The sequence below is a fragment of the Echinops telfairi genome, unplaced genomic scaffold (assembly GCF_000313985.2).
Source record: "Echinops telfairi isolate 266 unplaced genomic scaffold, ASM31398v2 ScPeMD7_70;HRSCAF=299, whole genome shotgun sequence".
NCBI classification, from domain to species: domain Eukaryota; kingdom Metazoa; phylum Chordata; class Mammalia; order Afrosoricida; family Tenrecidae; genus Echinops; species Echinops telfairi.
This window is the reverse complement of record NW_022103968.1, coordinates 41,414,019-41,435,491: the sequence shown is the minus strand read 5'-3', so window position 1 is coordinate 41,435,491 and position 21,473 is coordinate 41,414,019. Positions and strand designations below refer to the sequence as shown.

The 21,473-nt window shown below is 42.2% G+C and overlaps 1 protein-coding gene across 1 annotated transcript in view; it reads right to left on the bottom strand.

Moving 5' to 3' along the window:
* The window catches only part of ASAH2 (N-acylsphingosine amidohydrolase 2), a 115,893-nt gene that overhangs the window by 73,411 nt on the left and 21,009 nt on the right, over window positions 1–21,473 (bottom strand). The window contains exons 2-6 of the mRNA XM_004701366.2: window positions 10,353–10,465; window positions 8,861–8,965; window positions 7,854–7,923; window positions 3,491–3,639; window positions 402–514 (exon numbers count right to left, since the gene is read on the bottom strand). Of these exons, the coding sequence (XP_004701423.1) occupies window positions 402–514; window positions 3,491–3,617 (240 nt within the window). The 5' untranslated portion in view covers window positions 3,618–3,639; window positions 7,854–7,923; window positions 8,861–8,965; window positions 10,353–10,465. The remainder of the gene's footprint in view (window positions 1–401; window positions 515–3,490; window positions 3,640–7,853; window positions 7,924–8,860; window positions 8,966–10,352; window positions 10,466–21,473) is intronic.

The window sequence follows — 21,473 nt, the reverse complement described above, 5'->3', positions numbered from 1 at the left end:
AAAAAATGGAAAATATCCTGAGTTCATATTTTCCCTTGTCAACTACCAGCTGGACCACTTCCTAATGTTACCCTAGGCTCCACCAGTCTTCCTACAGCCCTGCACACTGACATTTCCTATTTGTTGTCTAACACTAGCCTGTTTCTGTCATTTTGGGTACTTGCGCATGCCTAACAGTAGTGGCGATTACCAACTCTGTCACGTCCCCTTACTAAAAATGGCCAATAGGACTACAGTGGAACTGTGGGTGAAGAAAATGTGTTTCTTCTTTATGCACAGTACTAAACAGTAGTGACATCAATATAAAAGAAGATGATGTAATGATCACAAATGAATGCAGGATGTAAATGAATAAAAGTCCTTATTTTGCATTCTCCTTGAAACGTCCATCTTTTACCTACCAAAGGGATATCGGATACTTGTCCAGTGCAGTCAGCTCGGCCAACACCAATGTAATAGCCACTGAAATTCCTCTGAGGGCTTTGGGTAGCTGGGAAATCATTGTCTCCTGAATCTGAAACATGAAGAAGACACTTGAAAAACAGTATTTCAGCCTATTTACTTACTGATGTGACTTGATATAAACTGAGTGATTAGAACACCTGGGTTCCGTTTCCTAAAGAAGCAATTGTTTCTGCTATTGAAGACCTGTCGACTGAAACATCTTCAGCCACCCATTTTACTAAGCAGATCGTTAATGTTTTCAGCATGACAGTCTAGGCCTCCCTCTAATATCTTCTAAGTTGTCACCCCAAACAATTCTCTGCCAAGCAGATTCCCCCTCCGCTGACTTACCCTGCTCTTTTGTTCTCGGCCAAAGGAATCCGGTGCCAGGTCCTTGGAAAACAACTTACGAAACCCAGACTCTGAGGACTGGTTTCTACCATCCGCTCCACCTTATTTCCTTTGCATCACCCACTCAATCTTGTTCTACTTCCAGCACCTCCAGACCCAGTTCAACCTCCCAAGCCAGCTGCCCATACCCTGGGCTGATCCTCCTCCACCTTCTGAAGGCTGTTATTTTACATTTGTCCTAAGACATTTTGTACCTGTTGACATGGCCCACTGCCACTGAGTCTGTGCAAACTCACAGCAATCGCGAAGAACAGAGTCGTAGTGCTGCCTAGGGTTTCCCAGGCTGAACATCTTTATGGAAGCAAACTGCCTCATCTTGCTCCTGCAGAGTGGCTGCTCAGTTTAACCCGTCAACCCTTCAGTTAGCCGGCCCAATGCTTACCCAATTCTGCTCTGCTTGTTGCCACAGTCTCCTTTTATTTTAATTATGCTCCTATCACTACATACATGTTGGTATATAAAATAAGTGCTTCTCCTTATTTTAATCTCACATCACTGATATAGCGCATATTAATGCTTATGTATATACATATATTTTTTTAATGTAGTCCCTGGGTGATGCAAAAAATTAATGTGCTCAGTTGTTAACCAAAAGGTTGAAGTTTGAGTCAGAAGAAAGGTCTGGCAATATATTTTTGAGACAGCCTTTTAAAACCTTATGGGGCACAGTGGTACTCCGAAGGTCCTCATGAAACAAAGCCAATGCGAACTGGTTCTTACGCTACCATACATGCGCGCGCGCGCACACACACACACAAATAACAGCAGAAGCAGAAAGGCATAGTTATTTGGAAGGCAGGTGCTGAAAGCAAATTGCACAGATTTGAAACCTGTGACTCATGATTCTATCACATATTAGTCAAGTGAATTACTTAGCATATTTGACCCTGATTTTCTCACATATTAACATGGATGAAATAAGAGTACCCTACTTCTTATTATTGTTTTAAATAATAAGTGTGTTGATGTACAATAATTATTTTTAAAGAATAATTGTTTAGAGAAATGGCTACTATATAGCTATGGTTTAATTTACATATTTGGACCTTTTATTTGTCTCTTCCTTCCAGAAAGGTATTTAAGGTGGGCCAAGGCAGCAAGTGTCAATGATTCAAGCTTCATGGTTTAAAAGTACTTCGACAAGAGATTAAGAGTCGGCTCTCTGGAATCCCAGAATTGTGGAGTTCAAGATCACCTAGTCCAACTTTCTGCATTTTCCAGGTGAGACAAGTATAGTCCAACTGAGATTCACAGAGAACATGTAGTGAATCACAAGCCGACAGACTCTGGATCCCAGTTCCTTTAAAACTGCGTCCTGATGGATGGAGTTAGCGGCCACACCCTCCCACCCTCGAGCCCGCTTTTCTGCATGAAGCTAAGGACTGCAAGGAAGAACACAGGCACCTTTGCTCTGAGTACAAAGCTAGGTGCCAAGCTAAGCCGAACCACACAGCTGAAGACAAGTTCCTTACAATAGCAAAGTGTTCATTTCTCCATTTGCTCGAACCACCTACGTGCTGTGCTGCTGAGTCTGCTACTACATATTAGAAGCGTTCTCATGGGCATCGACAATCTCCAGTCTCAGATTCCTAATCCTCTCATTTGAAGAGATTAAACTGGATAAATCCTAGAGATCATTTCCGTTCTCGCATTCCAAGACCCAGTTATTCCCACTGCTAAGAGAAGCTCAGTGTTAATGTGGGTGCAGGGAATTCAAACGCGGTAGAGAATACACGGAAAAGGGGGAGACCACCAAAAAAGGAAATGGGTTTTTCAAAGCTGTCTCCTGCTCTATCTGGCCTGAAACCAGCCTTCCTTTTGTTTGACCCAAAGCCTCCCCCCCACCCCACCCCCACCCCCGCACCTCTGTCTTCTCTGATTACTTTGCCAGTACAGAACTGGAGGTCAAGGTTCCATCCAAGAGCACTGGGCTCACTATTGCTTGCAAATGAGGCCTAGAGAAGTTTCAAGCCCTAAATCCATTTCCACCGTTTAAAAAACAACCAGGAGATGTCTACCCATTTTCATTTGCGGTCTCTCTTGAAAATCCCGGAGCTCTTCGTGAGCATGACGTCACAGCAACAAACAACTGATGCTAAAGACGGACAGTGGCCCCTTGTCAGCCAAACTCCCCGTCTTTCGCGGGGTGCTTCCCACAGCTCCACCTTCTTTTCAGAAGAAGCGGGATGTTCGAGGCCCTCAGGGGACCGTTTCATGGACGGTGGGCCAAGCGGTGGGTCATCCGTCCTCCCTTGGCGTTCGGGAAACGGTGACGCCATGGAAAGGCAGAGGAAACGGAGAACCCTGGGACAAAGTTCACGTTGCTGCACCTTGACGAGTCTGAGGCTGGGTTTCAATCAGGGAAAACTTCAAAGGCACAAAAGTACATGTCAGATGTCTGTCAAGTGACTATTTGGGGACAAAGGTAAGCTTGATAAGAAGTATTTTCAAACTTGCAGAAAGGGCCATTAGTGTCAAAGACAATGGCCATGCCAGGTTGCTTCTGGACACCAGGAACTAACTGTCCAGTCATCAACACCATCAGGAGACACTGCTTCTGGCCTTGGGGTCCCCCAAATGCAATGTATTTCCCACAAGCTTACAAATAGCATCCCGGAGAACCCATGACACTTGCCTTTATAGTTCTCAATGGTCCCAGTGGTGATAAACAAGAGGCTGAGAAGGGCCACAGTGACAGCAGTCATTATCACCAGGAGGAAAATGAGGAATGACTCCAACGTGGAGAAGGTGCGTTTGGCCATTTTTCCGATAGTAAAGCAGGCGCTGTAGATGGGTGAACAAGGAAGAACTTATAAATCACAAATTAAAATACATACGCTTCCAGCTGCGTGACGATACAATGTCTCAGCTTTTTTATATGAATAGACTATCAGGAAGGGCACATGCAGAGCACATGTGTTAATAGTTGTATTAGTCTGGGTACTTTAGAGAAACAAAGCCACAGAAACCCATGTATAAGAGAGAGTTTTAAAGGTTAAGTGCGCATCAAGAAAACATCCCAACCCAGTGCTGCCCAAGCCCACAAGTCCAACATTAACCCATTAACCCAACACCAATCCACAAAGTCCTCCTCCATCTCACAAAACAGACTCAACGATGCCGATTGCAGGAGGAAAGCCAAGTCAGTGAATGTGTAAGCATCTCAGCGCTGGCAGGGGTTTCCACACGGCTGCTCCAGCACCCAGGGCTGTATCAGGGTAGGTCCATGTTGCTTCTCCTCAGGGATGTCTTGCAGGAAGTCAGCCTTGCAAGGTGAAGCAGGGAACTGCTAAAGCAGCTGCACCCTGGTGCGACCATTACAAAGCAAGAGACCGGAGAACTAGAAAGGCGAGGCTCACCGAGCAATTTATCCCTCCGCCCTTCAATTAATCCCACATGTGTTTACCGGCCAGGTTGGCACAATAAACTAACTCAATAGTTCTACATCCCAAGCCCATGGCCAACGAGGACAACCAGTTACAACAATCTTTTTTTGTAAACTCAGTTGTGGTATCTAAATCCTTCTCAATACAGAGCTCCACCTGGCAGGGACCACCCATCATTTGACACTTGTAATTGAGTTAAAATATATTTGTATTCCAGGGCTATACCATAGTGCTTTCATTCATGCCAATGATGCCGGGTACGAGACTCGGCAGGAGCATGTCTGTCAGTAGGGATGATTGGTGGGCCTGTAAGGCTTGTACTGGACAGATGACTGGCTGAGTTGGGGCTGTGCTCTCTGGTTCTGGACGAAGTAAAATTAACTTTCCACATGGAGATTAAACCCATCATTTTGGCCTTTAAACTCTGTCTTCTCACTTTCAACCCCTACTTCATGGGGAGATGTCATGAACAGTAGAATTGGTATCGCTGGTCGACAACCAGGCATTAGTAAAATTTTCCTCTTCAGGGATCGGAAAGATTCCCTATGATTTTCAAAAGCCCTATATCAATGGGTGGGGATAAATTTTTTTTAAAGTACGTGTGTTTTATAGAAAATATACTTATAGGTTCCTTTAAAAGGTTTTAGGAGAATTCCCCACCACCCAGAGGAACTACAAAAGCTAAAATCACATCTAATGTAATAGGGAGAAGTATAAAATCGTGGATAAAGATTGGGTTTTCCAGTCTGACTCCAGAGTTCAAATCACATTTCTGACACTTATTGAGGGACCTTTGAGAATCCTCCCCTGACACTGAGCCTCTGTTTCCCTGTCTATAGATAAGAAAATGATTATTATAATTTCGGCATATAGAGTTTCTATAAGCCTAAGATAAGACAGTGACATTAAAATACTGGATCTGTTCTAGGAAACATAAGCAGTGCATTAAAATGTTCGTATTTACTAGTAGACTCCCAAACCACAAAGACTCTGTGCTCCTCCCTGCTGCTAAAGGGAGTTGACAGAGGCTGCCATGAAAGGGATACTGGACTCACCGTGGCTCCTTTTCTTAACCTTTGTCTTAGAAAGTCTGAACAATGAGGTAGGATTCGAATCACAGGACTTCTCTTCCAAATATCTATCTGTGACTAAGATGCTGTTACTCCCGAGAGTTTGTTTCTTGGCAGCCAGCAGGTGTGTTTAGCATGAGCCAGCTCCGGTGTTTGCTGGACTGTGACTTCACTGACAAGGTCAACGTTAGAGTATAGATGTAAACCTGGAACTTCACGGTTTCTTTTCATTTTTTCATAAACTATGGCAACACTGAGCCAGTATTTCCATGCGCTCAAAGATTGCTAAAACTAATTTTTCTACTTTTCTTCCCGATGGATGGGTCATGTGCTCTCCAAGTTGCCATAGTCCCTGGACTTTATAGTCATGTGATTTTGCAATACCTGGGCTAAAGTTAATTAGTCTACCAGTAGACATTTTCAAGGTTGGGTTGAACTGGGACTAGATAAGGAGAAGGAGACATCTTCCCCAAGTTCATGATTACTGAGAGGATTTCCTCATGTATTCGTCATGACCACGAGTGCCTTTATCACCTCCAGTGGGGACATCTTCAAATCTTGAGCAAAGCAAATGAAGTCGCAACTTGGTCCTACTTCTACTCCCTGTCCCCAGGAGTCAGGAGATCCAGCTAAGAACTATCTCTAAAAATGTGAAGATCCAAAGAGATTTGCTAATCATTAGCTGTTGTTTCCGTCAGTGAGCAAACATTAAATCCGGTCAACTTTGTTCTGCCCCAAAGCTACGGCTCCTTCGAGCTTTCTGACTAGCTGAGAAAGGCAATGAAAAGCACATGCTTGATAGGTGAAAATCAGATGCCCAGAACTCATGGCGTATGTAAACATGGTCACAGGGTGGGGGCCTGTGTGTGTGTGTCAGACAGGCAGTATTAAGCAGCACGGTGGTGCTGGCAGTTTTGGTGATGGTGGTGGAGGTGGAGGTGGTGCTGGCGGTGGTGGTGATGGTGGTGTTCCTACTTTTACTCTGCTGGACTGATTATTCCCTCTGAGCTCTTATATAAGTCAACAAATGCATTTATTTCATTTGATTGGGCATTAGAAGTTGAAACCCCTAGAGAGACTTGAAAGATCTGTCTACCTTGTGCATTTCATCACTCTCTTCTGCTACTCGCACGGTTGCAAACACATTATTGTTACCTTTGAACCACTGTCACTGATTCCGCCCCAACCTTTGGAGAAACTAAAGCCTGAATTAGCATATGGGTTACTCAATCCTGATTGAAATCTCAGTTTGAACTTTAAAGCATGATTGTCTTCAGAACGGAAACTCAGCCAGGAGAACTGAATCAAAGAATGGTAGAACTTTGTCAGAATCAACTAACTGATTTATGTATTACCTATGTGTGTGGTTATCTTAGTTGTATTTATTACAGTTGAAAATAATTATTGTTGTTGAAGGCATATAAATTAAATGGTATAAAAGTTCTGAATCTAAAAAAGAAGAAAAGTAAAGATTGCCTTTTCCAGGAGTCTACCTGCTAGAATGGTTACCACCTAATCTAGCACAGTCCTTACAACTCACTGATGAGGCTCAACTACTATAACATTATGACCTACATATGGCACATTCTAGCACACAAGGGCTCTGATTTCCACGACTCAGACAGTCATAAGGAATAATTTGGAAAAAATAAACTTCCAAGTTTAGAAAAATGGGATGAAACTTTGGAATTTCCCCCCACGATCTCTGAGACAACAGGATGATTCCAGATTCTTCTCTCTGCCCCATCTCCCACTCCAACAGTTTAGACTGTGGGCGAAGGAGTTGTGGAGAGGAAGGGGAACTGGGGGTGGGGAAACAGGCTGAGTGGTTATAGCCAAAAAAGGAAAGAGATTTACCTGCAGAAAAATGGAGAAATCAAAATTGAGGAGTGTACAGGCTCTGATGAAGCAGGAGAGAAAGACGCATGTCTGATTAATGTCTCCCAGATCGTAGCAGTGGCCCCTGCATCTCCCTTCTTGTACAATCCAGAGGAAATTCTCTCAACTACTTTATGAGTTCACTTGTTTAGTAACTCTGGAAACATTTTGAAAAGAGTGGAAATTTCATTTCATCCCTTTCTGAAGTATAAATAGTTTTGTTTGTTTTTTTAAGAGGTGAAATCATTTGATATGTTTATTTAGTTAGTTATTGATACAAGCAAACAATTGGTGGGCTGTGGAATTGTGGAAGCCTGTGACTGTCTTGACTGTTCACATACTCCCCCTCATGGAAGGGGGCATATATGTATCTCATGATGCAAAGCATACTTCATGGCAATTTAGAGTAGCAAACGTGCATTTCTCTGACCTGAGTATTTTAAAATACTTCTATGTCCATGCTGATTTTTCATCCAATTAATTCCTAAAGAAAGTCATTCCCTTACCCTGGCTCTCCCTAAACTATGTAGAATCTATAACACCTCTGGTAATGCTGGCCTAATTTGTTTACTGGTTTACAATCACTTTTGGTATATGCTGTGAAAGAGTGAACGTTTGAGTGTGTAATGTGTGTGATATTAAATTGCTAATTAATAGAACTCACAATTACACAATTTTCCAACAATTGGGGATATTGATATCCTCTTCGGGAAATTTTGTCTCCAAATCTAAAGCTAGGAATAAAACAAACAAGTCCACAATCAGTCAAATCTATTCCAACTGGTGGGACAGAGTAGAACCGTCCCCTTCAGTTACCTGAGGCTGTCAGTCTTTGAGGGGGCAGAACACCTTCCCTTTCTCCTGAAAGGGGCTGCTGAGTTCAAACTGCTGACTGGTGGGCAGCCCGGTGCATACCCCACTACCCCAGGGGGTCCTAGACAGCTGGAAATCACTGGAATTTAGATAAGAATGATTACTACATGGGTTTTGTTTGTTTGTTTAGATTTTGGGTACATTCTTTTTTGTCTCTTTTTAAATAATTAAATCATTTGTTTGGGGGATGTACAACTCTTATCACAATCCACACATACATTCATTGTGTCATGCACTTTTGTACATTTGTTTTCCCTCATCATTCTCAAAACATTTGCTTTCTATTTGAGCCCCTGGTATTTGCACCTCATTTTTCCCCTCCCTCTTTGCTCCCTGCTCCCTCATGAACCCTTGATAATTTATAAATTATTATTATTTTTTCATGTCTTAGAGTGTCCGACGTCTCCCTTCACCCACTTCTCTACTGTCTTACCCCCAGGGAGGGGGTTATATGTAGATCCTTGTAATCTGTTCCCCCTTCCCCCCCACCTTCCCTCCCCCCTCCCAGTATTGCCACTCTCAGCACTGGTCCTGAAGGGGTCATCTGTCCTGGATTCCCTGTGTTTTCAGTTCCTATCTGTACCAATGTACATCCTCTGGTCCAGCTGGATTTGTAAGGTAGAATTGGGATCATGATAGTGGTGGGAGGAAGCATTCAAGAACTATGGCATACAAATTATTCATAATATCTCTGTACTGACCCTTAAAACAACAAATAAAATACCAATTATGACAGAAAAAGAAATTCCTTCTTTTCTCCCACTTCCCCCTCTCCCACTTCCCAGAAATGTTTCTTACCTGAGTCAACCACTCATTGAGATTTTGAAATCCAGGAAAGCAAACAGCCAATCAAGACTTATCCCCTTTTTCTCCGCATAGGCCTTTAGCTTTGCCTTCTGAGACCTATTGAAGAAAGATTTTCATAGTCAAGTCCAGAAGAGTTCTCATTAGCATAATATCACGGGCTTGGTACAAAGATGAGATTAAAGTATATTGATAACCAACTCACACTCTTCCCCGGGATGCAAGGCTGATTGGGCTGAAGGTCATTTCAGCTTTGACACAACCCTTCCAGGACGCCCAGCTCTGCGCAAGGCTGAAACCCCAGATCTCACAAAGTGTGTGCTTGACTTGTTTCTCCCCAGTGACTCAACCAGGGGTCCGAAAGTAACAGGAAAAAGTTGGCTTTTCGCGTGGCTAGGAAGCCCTCTATCCAAGGTTTATAGCTACTTCTGAATGGAAAGATTATTTCATTTTTAAACCCTGATGTGTACAAAGAATGCAAAAGTTAGATTAAATAATGAAATGAGTATAAATAAGAAGGTGTTGTGACCACTAAAAATCATAATGGAGAAAGAAAATCAATGACGTGGACAAGAGTCCCTTTTTTGTTTAGTTTTGTTTGGGTTGTTGTTGTTCCAGAGTATGTTTGTTTGTTTGTTTTAAATACTTTTAATGGGGGTGCTTACATCTCTTATCACAATCCATACAGATCCCTTTTGTTTGTTTGTGAATTTAAAGACATTTGTTGTGGCTGGCTCCCATGGAGTCGGCTCTAACCCAGGGCACCCTCAGATGCGAGGGATCTGATCGTTGCGACCCACAGGATTTTTCAGAATTAGTTAGCCAGGCCTTTCTTCTTAGTCTGGAAGTCCCGATGAAACTTGTTCAGCAATACAGCAGCACATGAGTCTCTACTGACAGATGGGTGGTGACTGGTCTTGAGGTACATTGCTTGATATCGAACCCAGGTCTCCCAAAAGGAAGACAAGAATTCTGCCGCTGAATTATGACAATGAGGTCCCCATATTGCACTATTTATATGTGTGTATTCAGAAAGACTCTAGAAAGGACAGCCAGGTGTTACGAAGCAGTTCACTGACAAAGTCGTTTCATCCTTTCTGCCTTGGGGTACTCTCCACAGTGACTATGTATATCGCTTGCGTAATGGGGAAAATCCAATGCTTTTAAAATAAGAAAATAGTCGCCTCCTTTTGGCAGTGCATATTTGTACCAGGGCTTGACGTAAATACTAGTCTGCACGAGTTACATTTCCCCATCTTTTATCTTAGTAAACCCAAGCTGTCTGGGACAAATTTTGAAAACAAGAAAGACAAAGACCAGATAAAAACCAAACCTCACTCACTGCCATTGAGACAATGCCAACTCACAGTGCCCCTTGAGGACAGAAGAAAACTGCCCCTGTGAGTTTCCAAGACTGTAACTCTTTACCGGACTAAAAAGCCCTATCTTTCTCCCCAAGAGAGACTGGTGATTTTACACAGCTGACCTTGCAGTTCGCCACCCACGGTGTAACCACTACACCACCAGGACTCCTTCAAGATCAGATAGGCCACTCAATTCTTCGAAGGCTTTGAAGAGAGACCAGCCTTACAACTCCATCTGAAAGGTTAGAGATGAGAATACTTTCATAGAGGTCATTTAACAACATATTATAGACATCTTTCTACTGCTGCAGAAAGAAATAAACAAAATAAAAAAGCAGATCAAATCCTACTGTTAAACAACCTTATTGGGATGCACAGGAGGAGTGGATGCACAGTGATAATAACTGATAGAGGGGGGGGATAGGGGGTGCAGGGGTGGGAAAGGGGATTTCAGGAATAAAGGAGTGAAGGCAGGAGGGAGGAAGGAGCACCTGAACTGACTGCGATTACACAACTCGTTTTAATGGTAATTTAACCATGGCGGTGGGGGTGGGGGGCGTGTTCTAAAACTGATATGGTAATGGTTACACAAGTCTCCCTGGTATGATTGAATGCTTGAACTATTGAATTGTATGATATGTAAATTATGTGCCAATAAAACTGTTTTAAAAAATCTTAGTTTAGTGTATCTACATTAGGAAACTTTTGGTTTTAACAATAGTCACCAAATCTAGCTAACTTAATGTTGGAGGGCTAAGAGAGAAAGGGGTGGGATGAAGTCAATTCATTGGAAGGAGATGGGAAAAGCTGAAAACTCAGGCTTGGGAAGACCAAAAATCAGGGTAGCTCTAAGGATCTAGCAAGCAGGTGCTATTAAATGATACCTTTGGGGCATCACCATTTCTCAGAAAGCAATTCACTTATTTTAGGTTCTTTCCCTTCCAGAAAGGCAGCATCTGTCTGTCTTTTGCTAACACCTTCTTTGGGAGAGAGTCTTGAGTGGAGGTCTCAGTAAAACAGTACCAATAGAGGGAAAGGTAGCTCTGCAAAATGAGATCAAGTTAAACTAGATGGTGCCCAGGTAAAAACAGCAGATCCCCACTATTGACTTGCCACGTGGCTTCCTTTTCCCTTGCAGTGGGAGGATCTCTACCCTGTCCCTGCAGTCTCTTTTAGACTTCTCCAAGCATTTCTTCCTCTTAAAAATGTGCCATCTTCTTACTCGCTTCTGCTGAATCCTGCTACATAATGTAGCATTCAGTGAGACAAGACGGTCTTAAGCAGAGGTAATAGCATAATATATCACCTCTCCCAGAAAATACTCAGATGCCTTCACCTTAACACGATGAGGTCAGAACCTTGAAAACGCCAAGCACTATACTCAAGGCAACTGAAACCAAAGCCACTGCCTTCACGTTAATGCCAGCTCATAGCAACCCTGTGGGACAATGTAGCTATGCCTCTGTGAGTTTCCAAGACTGTAACTCTTTCAAGGGGTAGAAAACTCCACCTTTCTCCCGTTGGTGGTAGAGCTAGTGGGGAGAAGTGTTGGCCCAAGGATACTCCTGGTGCTCATCAAAAGGCTGTCTCCTATAGCCAAGAACAAAACTATTCTGGAGTGTGATAAAGATATAAATCGTGCAAATATTTATTTCTGTCGGAATGACTCTCACACAAGTTCTGTTATCTAGGATAAAGATAATTGTCCTCCTCTACCTGCTGCTTCTAGCCTGAAGGATAATGATGTCAGAAATAAGATAATATTTCTTATGCCTACCAGGAAGACCAATTAATAAGATTCTTATTGAAATTTTTGTGCCAATCACTATTGTCAAAGGTGAAGAAATGGGAAAGTTTTACCAACTTCGGCAGCCTGACACTGATGAAGCATAGAATCAACATGCATTGGCAATGACTCCTTTCCGAGTCTGTAAATCTTTATAGGTGCAGACAGACTCATCTTTCCCCGTGGAGTTGCTGACCTCACAGCTGGCAACCCTTTGTCTAGCCCACAGAGCTACCAAACCCAAACCAAACTCCTTGCCCTTTGGTCAGTTCTAACTCATAGTGACTCTACATGAGTGGTCCTCAACCTTCCTAAAGCTGTGATCCTTTAATACAGTTCCTCATGTTGTGATGACCCCCCCAACCATAAAATTATTTTTGTTGCTACTTCATAACTGTTATGAATCATCATGTAAATATATGATATGCAGGATGTATCTTCATTGTTACAAATTGAACATAATTAAAGTATAGTGATTGATCACAAAAACAATATGTAATTATGTATTGTGAAATATTTATTTCTAATTACAAATAAGTGAAAATTTGTCTTGAAGCATGGTGTAGCATGGGTAACAGTCATAATATAACAACAGTAAACTTCATTGCTACATTTTGTGACAGTATGTGTAAAAGAAGGTTGAGATAGCTTCTTTCTCACCAGATCAGAAATTCTCGGGGCAGTCTTTGCAAGAGCACAACGAAGATCACCTTCCACAAGTCTACTTCTGTATTTACACTTGATAACCACTTGGAAAGCCCTGTTTCACAAAGATATGTTGTTGGAAATGGAAGAAGAAGGTGCAACACAGTCTCAGACAGAACAGGATGACTGCAAACACTTGATCCAGAATTTTGTAACTGGCATTGTAGAGAAATCAGTTCTTGCTCCATCGCTGTTAATAAGTTCAATGAGCTCTTGTGTTGTCTCAGGAACGTCTTCAACTTTGACTGAGAATGGGCTCCTGGCAAGTGCAAATGGGGAGTCAGGTGGATTTGGAAAGTACAATGAAATTTCATCTGCAAGCATGCACAAGTGTTCTTTCACAAAATTATCATCGCAAAACTTTTGTCTGGTTCAATGTCATGTTCCTCAACGAAAGTAGATAAGGTAGGCAACATGTAAATTTTATTTTCATCCTTTTTTTTTTTTGGCCAAAGCTGAAGTTTCATTTGGAATGATCGGATCTTTTCAGAAAAAATTGAGGCATGTTGCATTTGGTCCTTGCAGTGATAAATTTAACTCATTCAAAATGGCAAAGATGTCTACCAACTGAAGTATTTTCTGAAGTTCACGTTTGTCGCTGAAAAGTGCTTTGAACTGCAGTCTTGTTTTCTGATTAAAAAATGCTTTGAGTTCATCCCAAAGCTCAAAAACATGTTTTAAAACTTTTCCTCTCGACAACCATCTTACTTCAGTGTAAAATAGTAGAGCATTATTCAGCATGTCCAACTCATTACACAGTTGCGAAAACAGTCGACAGTTTAAAGTGCTCACCTTTACAAAATTGACAGAACTTATGACGCTTTCCATTACTTCTTGTAACTCTTGTAGCAGCGTCTTTCTTGCTAATATTTGCCGATGAATCATACAGTGCATTCTGATGACTTTTGGTGACTCATTAAGTACCAAACGTTGAAATCCAGATCGACATCCTAGCATAGCTGGAGCACCATCTGTGCAAACACCACAAACCTTTTCCCAAGAGATCTTCTGCTCTCTCAGAAATAAACCAACTATGTCAAATACATCAAGTGCAGTAGTTGTCATTTCAAGTAGTTTGAAAACAAGAAACTCATCTTTAAAGTCGCCATCATTAATATATCTCACATAAACCAGTAACTGTGAACAGTTTGCAACATCTATAGATTCATCAAGCTGGATGCTAAATACTGAAAGTGGAGCAGATTTAATTTCCTGGATTACCTGACCAAGAATATCAGCAGACATGTCATCTCTTCTTCTGTGGACAGTGTTGCAGAAGAATAAGAAAATTGCACTCAATTTCATAACAAATTCTTCTCCAATCATAACTCAAACAATGTTTTTGGCCACTGGCAACAGTAAATCCTCAGCAATGGTGTGAGGTTTCGCAGCTCTGGCGATTCTGAGAGCCACCAAATATGAAGCGTCAGCGGCTGCTACAGTTTGTGGTGCTTGCCACCAGTGTCAAGTCTGGCTCTCTTGAGTCCATCAGATTTGCTTCATAAAATAGTTGGTATCCTTGCTAGCAAAGCTCGGATGCTTGCTATCAAAATGGCATTTTAGTTTGTTTGGCTTCATAGATTCGGCTGATAGAACTTCACAATAAATAACGCATTGTGCTTTCTCAATTCCTGCTCTAACTATTGAAGTAAAACCATACTGTAAAAAACCCTCACTATATTTTCTTTTCTTAATGTTCTTCTCTACACAATCCATTGGCATGGGATGGTTTGCTAATGAAAATAATATATAACATTAGCTTTAATAATACAAAAGATGATACATGGCATAGTTCAGTCAAAACAGTTCATTAGAGTTTCCTATGATTTACCATTCTCTGTGTTGTTGTTTTTTTACATATCTGTTACTATCACAAGGGGACTGTATTCCCATCAACCACAGGTGAATATAAAAATACAGATTAAGCATCCAGATTAAGCTCCCATGGTACAGATATATACATATGTATATTTTTTGCAGTAGTTGATGCTTTTACATTTACCCAATAATTATAATTCATGAAGTATCATTTTACCTCTAATTCTGCAGCTTTCAATGCACAGCTACACGGTGTGTAGCTGCTCTCTACATAGTAGCTGCTCTCTACACATGTGTGACTGGTTTGCATAAGTACATTATGGCGCCAACCCTGTCACATACACCTATGTTTGTACAGGGTGTATATGATGGGGTTGGTGCAATGATGTCAGCATGCCAGCTACTCTTACATGGGCATATCAGCATGTGGGCGGACCCGCCTGGAGACAGATAGAGGAGCGGTGTCTTGGTTCCTAAAACCATCAGAAAATGTGTGTTTTCCAATACCATAGTCTTAGGCGACCCGTGTGAAAGGGTCGTTCAACCCCCAAAGGGGTGGCGCCCCACAGGTTGAGAACCACTGTTCTACAGTGGTACCAGTAACTGGAAAAGATCACCTTGGTTCAACCTTTTAAAAAGCATAAATGATGAGGATACATGCAGGCTTCCCTGGATGGAATACGCAGGATTCAAACGGACTTCATTTGTAGAGATAGACCATGGAGGAGAGGATGAAAATAACCACTCAGAGAAAGATGCGAGAACAAATGTGGAAATTACCCTAAATTGTCCCACATATAAGTTGAAGTGGAAGTGGAAGCAATTTAAAACAAGTTCATGAGTCAAAATGCAACGCCAAGTACATCCCACCTGATTTGAAAGACCATCTCAGGAGTAGATGGGACACACCGAACCCTAATGATCAAAGGCAAGCCCAACTGTGGGATGGCATCAAGGACATTGAAATTGTTTTAAAGTCATTAAATAGACATAAAGGAAAGGAAAGCTTGTGAAATGGCTAGCAGAAGAGACTAAATCTGGCTCTTGAACATAGACTGTTCAAGAAAATGGAAGAAATTATGAAGGGCTAAGCCAAGGAATTCAGAGGTTGACTCAAGAAGACGAAGAAAAGTATTGCAATATACAAAGCGTTAGGACACAAAAGGGAAGAGCGTCTCGGCGCTTCTAAAACTGAGAATCAGAGCAGTACAAAGGCAGGCATTCAGGCCGAATTAATAAGACTGCAAGAAACAAGGCATATCACGACTGATGTCCAGTAGTCGTGCCCCGGCTTCAAGGAGAGAACACCAAGAGATGCGCACCTCGGCTTTATTGACTACACCAAGGCATTCCACTGTGTGGATCATCATAAAGAATGCCTAACATGGTCAACAATAGGAATTCCAGAAAACCCACTGGCTTTTGTCTTTTTGTTAAGTTGTCAAATTCTTGCGTACCCTGTGGTTTTTGGGTTTTTACCAGTTACGTGGTTTCCAAAGCATTCTCCCAGTTGGCAGCTTGTCTTCTCGCTTGTTTGGTAACAATTTTTGATGAACTAAAGTTTTCAGATGTTTATGAGGTTTCCTTGGTTTATTTTTATCTTTGCTTTTTTTTGGTTGTTATTTTATTTTGTCTTTTATCTGTAGTTTCATTAATATATTAGGCAATCCATTATTAAGAGTTAGGCCTGGCAGCATTGTCCTACTTTTTCTTCTCAGACTTTTGGTTTTAGGTTGCCCAGGGAGATTCTTAGTCCACTAAAGTTTACTGTTGTGTGTAGTGAAAGGCATTATCCTGTTATTTATTTATTTTTTTGCATGTGGAAATCCAATTTTCTCAATCCCATTTTTTGAAGACTCTTCTTTCCCCATCAAATAGGCTTGGTATCTTTTATCAAAAATCATTTGGCTACAAATATGTGTTTATTTCTGAGCTCTCAACTCTATTGCATTGGTAGATGTATCTGCTGTTATTTTACTCCAATATCTGGCTGGTTTGTTGACTGTAGATATGATTTTTTTTTTCATTTTTAAAAATCATGAAAATAATTAAAAGCCAGATGATGCTTTCAGGACTAGTGCTGAGAGTGACAGGAGGGTGGGAGGGTGGAAGGAGGGTGGGATGGAAAGGGGGAACTGATTACAAGGATCTACATATAGCCTCCTCCCTGGGGGACGGACAACAGAGAAGTGGGTGAAGGGAGACGTCGGAGAGTGTAAGATATGACAAAATAATAATAATTTATAAATTATCAAGGGTTCAGGAGGGAGGGGAGAGCTGGGAGGGAGGGAAAAATGAGGAGCTGACACCAAGGGCTCAAGCAGAAAACAAATGTTTTGAGGATGATGATGGCAATAAATGTACAAATATGCTTGACACAATGGATGGATGGATGGATTGTGATAAGAGTTATACGAGCCCCCAATAAAATGATTATAAATAAATAAATAAATAAATAAATAAATAAAAATAATTAAAAGCCAAATTACTGTTAAAATTATACAGTACTATGGGATCGAACAACAGAATTGCATGTGAATGGATATAATGGATTGTGTAAGAAGATATGGCAAATAAAAACTATTATAAAAAATAACAATAAGGGTTCCTGGGGGATATAGAGGGGAAGGATCGAGGATAAAGGGGAGTACATGGCCACGTGACCCTTGCCTGTTGCACCCAATGGCTCGTGTTTTAATTGCGTTTGACACCCCTGTTCTACATGCTCCATTAGTGAGGGGAAGCTCCAGCTTTTAAAACTTGATTGAGATGGCCATCTAGAATACAGCTATTGATCTCGTCCTTTTTTGAGCAAAAAATGAGTGAAGAAAATAAATGAGAACAAATAGACTACGCAAGCCACAGTCTCCACTCTCCTGAGACCAAAAGAAATAGATGGCTCCCAGCTACCACTACCTCCCACTCTGATCAGAAACACAGTAGAAGGTCCAGGACACATAAATGGGAAAACAAGTAAAAATACAAAATTACAGGTAGACTATTTTTCCTTAAGTTTTAAATATTCTGGTTGGTAGGAGAGAGGTGGTTTAAATATATTATGGTAGAGATTGTGGAATGCTTCAATCGGTGCCTCTTTGCATGAATTTTAATGTACACAAGCTGCACCATCATTTGACAAAAATTCTAGATATCGTTTAGGTCTGCCCTCATGTAAGACTTTGATACAGATTTATGACACTTGGGGAGGGAGGCGGGGCATCCATTTGCCTGGTTTGGGTCACAGGAGCATGACTCTGAGCGAGCGCCTGAGGGCTGCTTCCAGAGGCTGCCGCCTGCGTCCACTTTCCAGGATAGAAGCAGAGGCCGAACACAGAAGCTTAATTCTGCAGTTGGGATTGAGAACTTTTTTCCCTGGAAGCTCAGCCTCAACTCTGGGTCTTCAACCTTCCCATAATTATTTCAGTTATTGCTAGTCCCCTCCTCCCCCTTTTTTTCTTAAACCATCTAGAATGGCCTCTGGTATCTTCAAGTAAGAACCAGCCCACACATAATTTCATAAGAGTGAACGATGGCCTTGACTTTGGAGAAAATTTGCATCTCCCTAATCTCACGCTATCTGCCAAACTGCCACTGGGCACCTTTCTACTGATAAAAATGATGAGCCACCTGGCCCATGGATTTTTCATTAGAGCCAAAAAGCAATGGGCCTTTTAAGTGTACAGGGCTTTCACAGTGGGATCTCACCACCTCACGGCTGTTCCACAGGACTAACAAAAATTTTAAAATCTACTTTGAACTCCAAAGTGGTCCCAACATTAACTCACCATTTAAAGATTTACTTTTTCGTTTGTTATCATCTTCATTTGACCCTTACCCCAATCAGCAAGCATTATAAGACGAGCGCTTCCTGATGTTCAATGAGTCTTTTTTAGCGCCTGCTCCACCCATCCTAAGCTGAGCCTGCGAATGCTACCAGCAAAGTGCACTAATCATTGGGCGCCTGGCTTGATTCTCTGAGGGAGGTCCCAGCTCCAGTCACAATGACAGGGCTGGGGAAGAGGACGCATCACCATCACAGCTCTCCTTCCCTGGGAAAATTCGCAAAGCCCGGGTTCCCAGCAAAGGATATAAGGAGATGTGGAGATCAACAACTCCAGGCCTACTGAGTCTCTCTCCCTGGGTCCCAAGGGAAAAGATAAAGCAATGCATCAAGGGTCTGGGAAGGACTGGGATGTGGAGTCTGAAGACTGCGGCTTTGGGGATAAGGGACTTTAATTCCTCTAAGCTTTATTTCCTTATTGGAAAAACAGAGGTTTGCAAAATCTACCTTGAACTAATCAAGAAATTAAAAGGCTGCCATAAAAATAGAATTTTTAAGAAGGAAAAGAAGAAAAACCCACTTTCTTGGACAGGTGCCATAGTCTTCCTGGTTGCTTCCTACTCTTACTAACTCTGTAAGACAGAGCGGAGCTGCCCACTTTGTAGTTCCAAGAATTTTCATCTTTATACAGGTAGACAGTTGCCTCCTTCTCCCAGACAAAGAGTTGCCAGTGGGTTTGAACTGTGGACCTTGCAGGTAGCAGCTTAATGTGTAGCCCACTGCACTACCAAGGGCTCCTAGGAATGCTCACAGAGACAATAAGAAATAAAGCTCTTTAAAATCATATAAATGGATTACTATATGAGTTACATTGAATGTGGATTCCGAGAGAGGTAAACTCTGTATTTTGATCCCTGTAGTGTAGTCATCTTTTCATAGTATATCCCCATGCTTGGTTCTAAAGAGCTCCCTATTACAGTTTGATGAGTGTAGCATGGTGGTGTAGATGTATCATTAGCTTATTTTTAAATATCCAGAGGGTTTGGAATTTAGATAAAATTAGAACCGAAGACCTCCCCTTTCCCTTTCTGTTAGATAAACAGTGTGGTGCTGTATAGCCTTTGTCAGAGTACTTGGGAATTATTCTCTGATGAGTTATCCTTTTCCAAACGCACAGATAAGAATTTTTTGCATTTGGCAATGACAAATTTGATCTGTTTGCCTCACAAGATTGGAAGGCAGATTCTGGGGGAAGCAGGCAGCAGCTGCATTTATCATCATTTCAGGGGCAGGGTGACAGTATCTTTGGATGTCACTCTCCCCATCTCCAACATCTCTGAGGCTGATACTTCCCCACCAGCACCGTGCCCTTGTGAAACAAGGATCAGACCGTCCTTGACAGCAACTTGGAAAAGAAAGGTCCATAAGATGCCCAAAGGCATCCATCGTGATTCTACATACCCGCCACCTCGAGGGAGGAAAGGAGGAGCCAAGAGGGAGACCCAGATTCACTTCCAAACCCACGCGCTTCCTCGGCAACCACCACTCATCTGCCGGTAGCAATTTGCACAATGCTCTGATGGGATAGGTTTCAGGGGATCTTCCACACGAATATTGACAGGCAGAAAGGACTGTTGATCTACTTCTGGAAATCAGCCAAGGAAAGTCCTGTGCATTCCAACAGCCTGTTTCCCAACTGGTAATGAGGATGGTCCATGAACACACAGGATGCCATTCCATTGTTTATGGAATTGTCATAAAGGGCCAACTTGATGACAGCTAACAACAAGTGGAGCTTATTATCCACATATTGGGTCCACCCAGGTCTCAGGAAGAAACCTACCTGTTGGGAATTTGCTCTCCTCTCTGCCTGGAACAAAAGCAGGAGAACCCCCATGAGGCCAGCCAAAGAGCAAGCGTGGAGGGGAGTAAGACCATACCTGTGCCAGAGAGTGAACACACGCCAGCGCTCACATTTCCTCTTGTGGTAATTTACCTAACTCATGCTCAAGGACAATGCCCTTAACATGGGCAGAGACGGAGTGAGGGGGAGAAACAGTTCTTGCTCATGTGGAGAGATAAGGCCTGCAGGAGGATTTAACATCCCGGACCCATCATTTGCGAGGATTATAAAGACCTTCTGATTTCTGAAATATTCAGGCTGAAAAGATAAGGCCATTGAAATAGGAGAGAATGTCTCCTGCACTATGTACTTTGAGGAGGCCGGGAGCAAGCCTCAGTGCAAGCTAGACCATAAACCCTGGAGGATTAAGGTTAGGGGAGAGAAAGAAAAAAGGCTAGGGAGTCCTCCCAAGAGTCACAGAGGACAACCAGTAGGAAACAAAAAGGAATCTTGAACTTGCAGGAGCCAGTTGTTAGAGCCATGAAAGCCAGGCAGGGGTAGAATCTATGCTAAAGCCAAGGAAATACAAATCCAAAGGCACTAGCAGTCCCTACGTTTTATGAGTCAGTAGATTAGATGAATTCGTATGGGTTGGGCTGGATTACCAGGACAGGAAGAACAATAATTTAATCAACTTAATGAGCTCTTACTCTGTAGATATTTATCAAGGCAAGGGAAGAAGGACAGTAATTTTTAGAAAATAATAAAAAGGAAATCAAATAAGATGAAATAAACACTGAGTTCTCAGTATGTTCCCAACACTGTTTTAGGAACATCACACGAGGTACCCCCATTAATACGCACAGTAACCCCAGAAAACTACTCCTAGTCCCATCCTTGTTATACCTTAAGCAAACTCTCTGAGAAGTTGAACAAGCAGCCAACGATCATATATCATAAGGCATCAAGCTGGAATTCAGAACAATACCAGATCACTGCCTTTATAGTCCTCTAGTTTGTCCACCAGCTACGCTGTACACCGTTAAGTATCTGTCCTTCAGTCTTGGTGTCAAAAACACAAAAGGATTTCAAGAAGAAGTCAAGCAGGTAGACTCAGGAATTCTGAGAAGAGGTAAGGATTCTGAGGTCATCAAGCCCAACCTTCTTATCATAGAGATAAAGGAGAGTTACTTGCCCAGCGTCGCTGCGGTGGGGACCTGTCGCACTCACTCAGCACTCTGCTCTTGACTCCGGCCTGGGCGTATGGGAGATGCTCTTTCCAGCTTCCTAGGAGTTAGAGGTCAATGAGC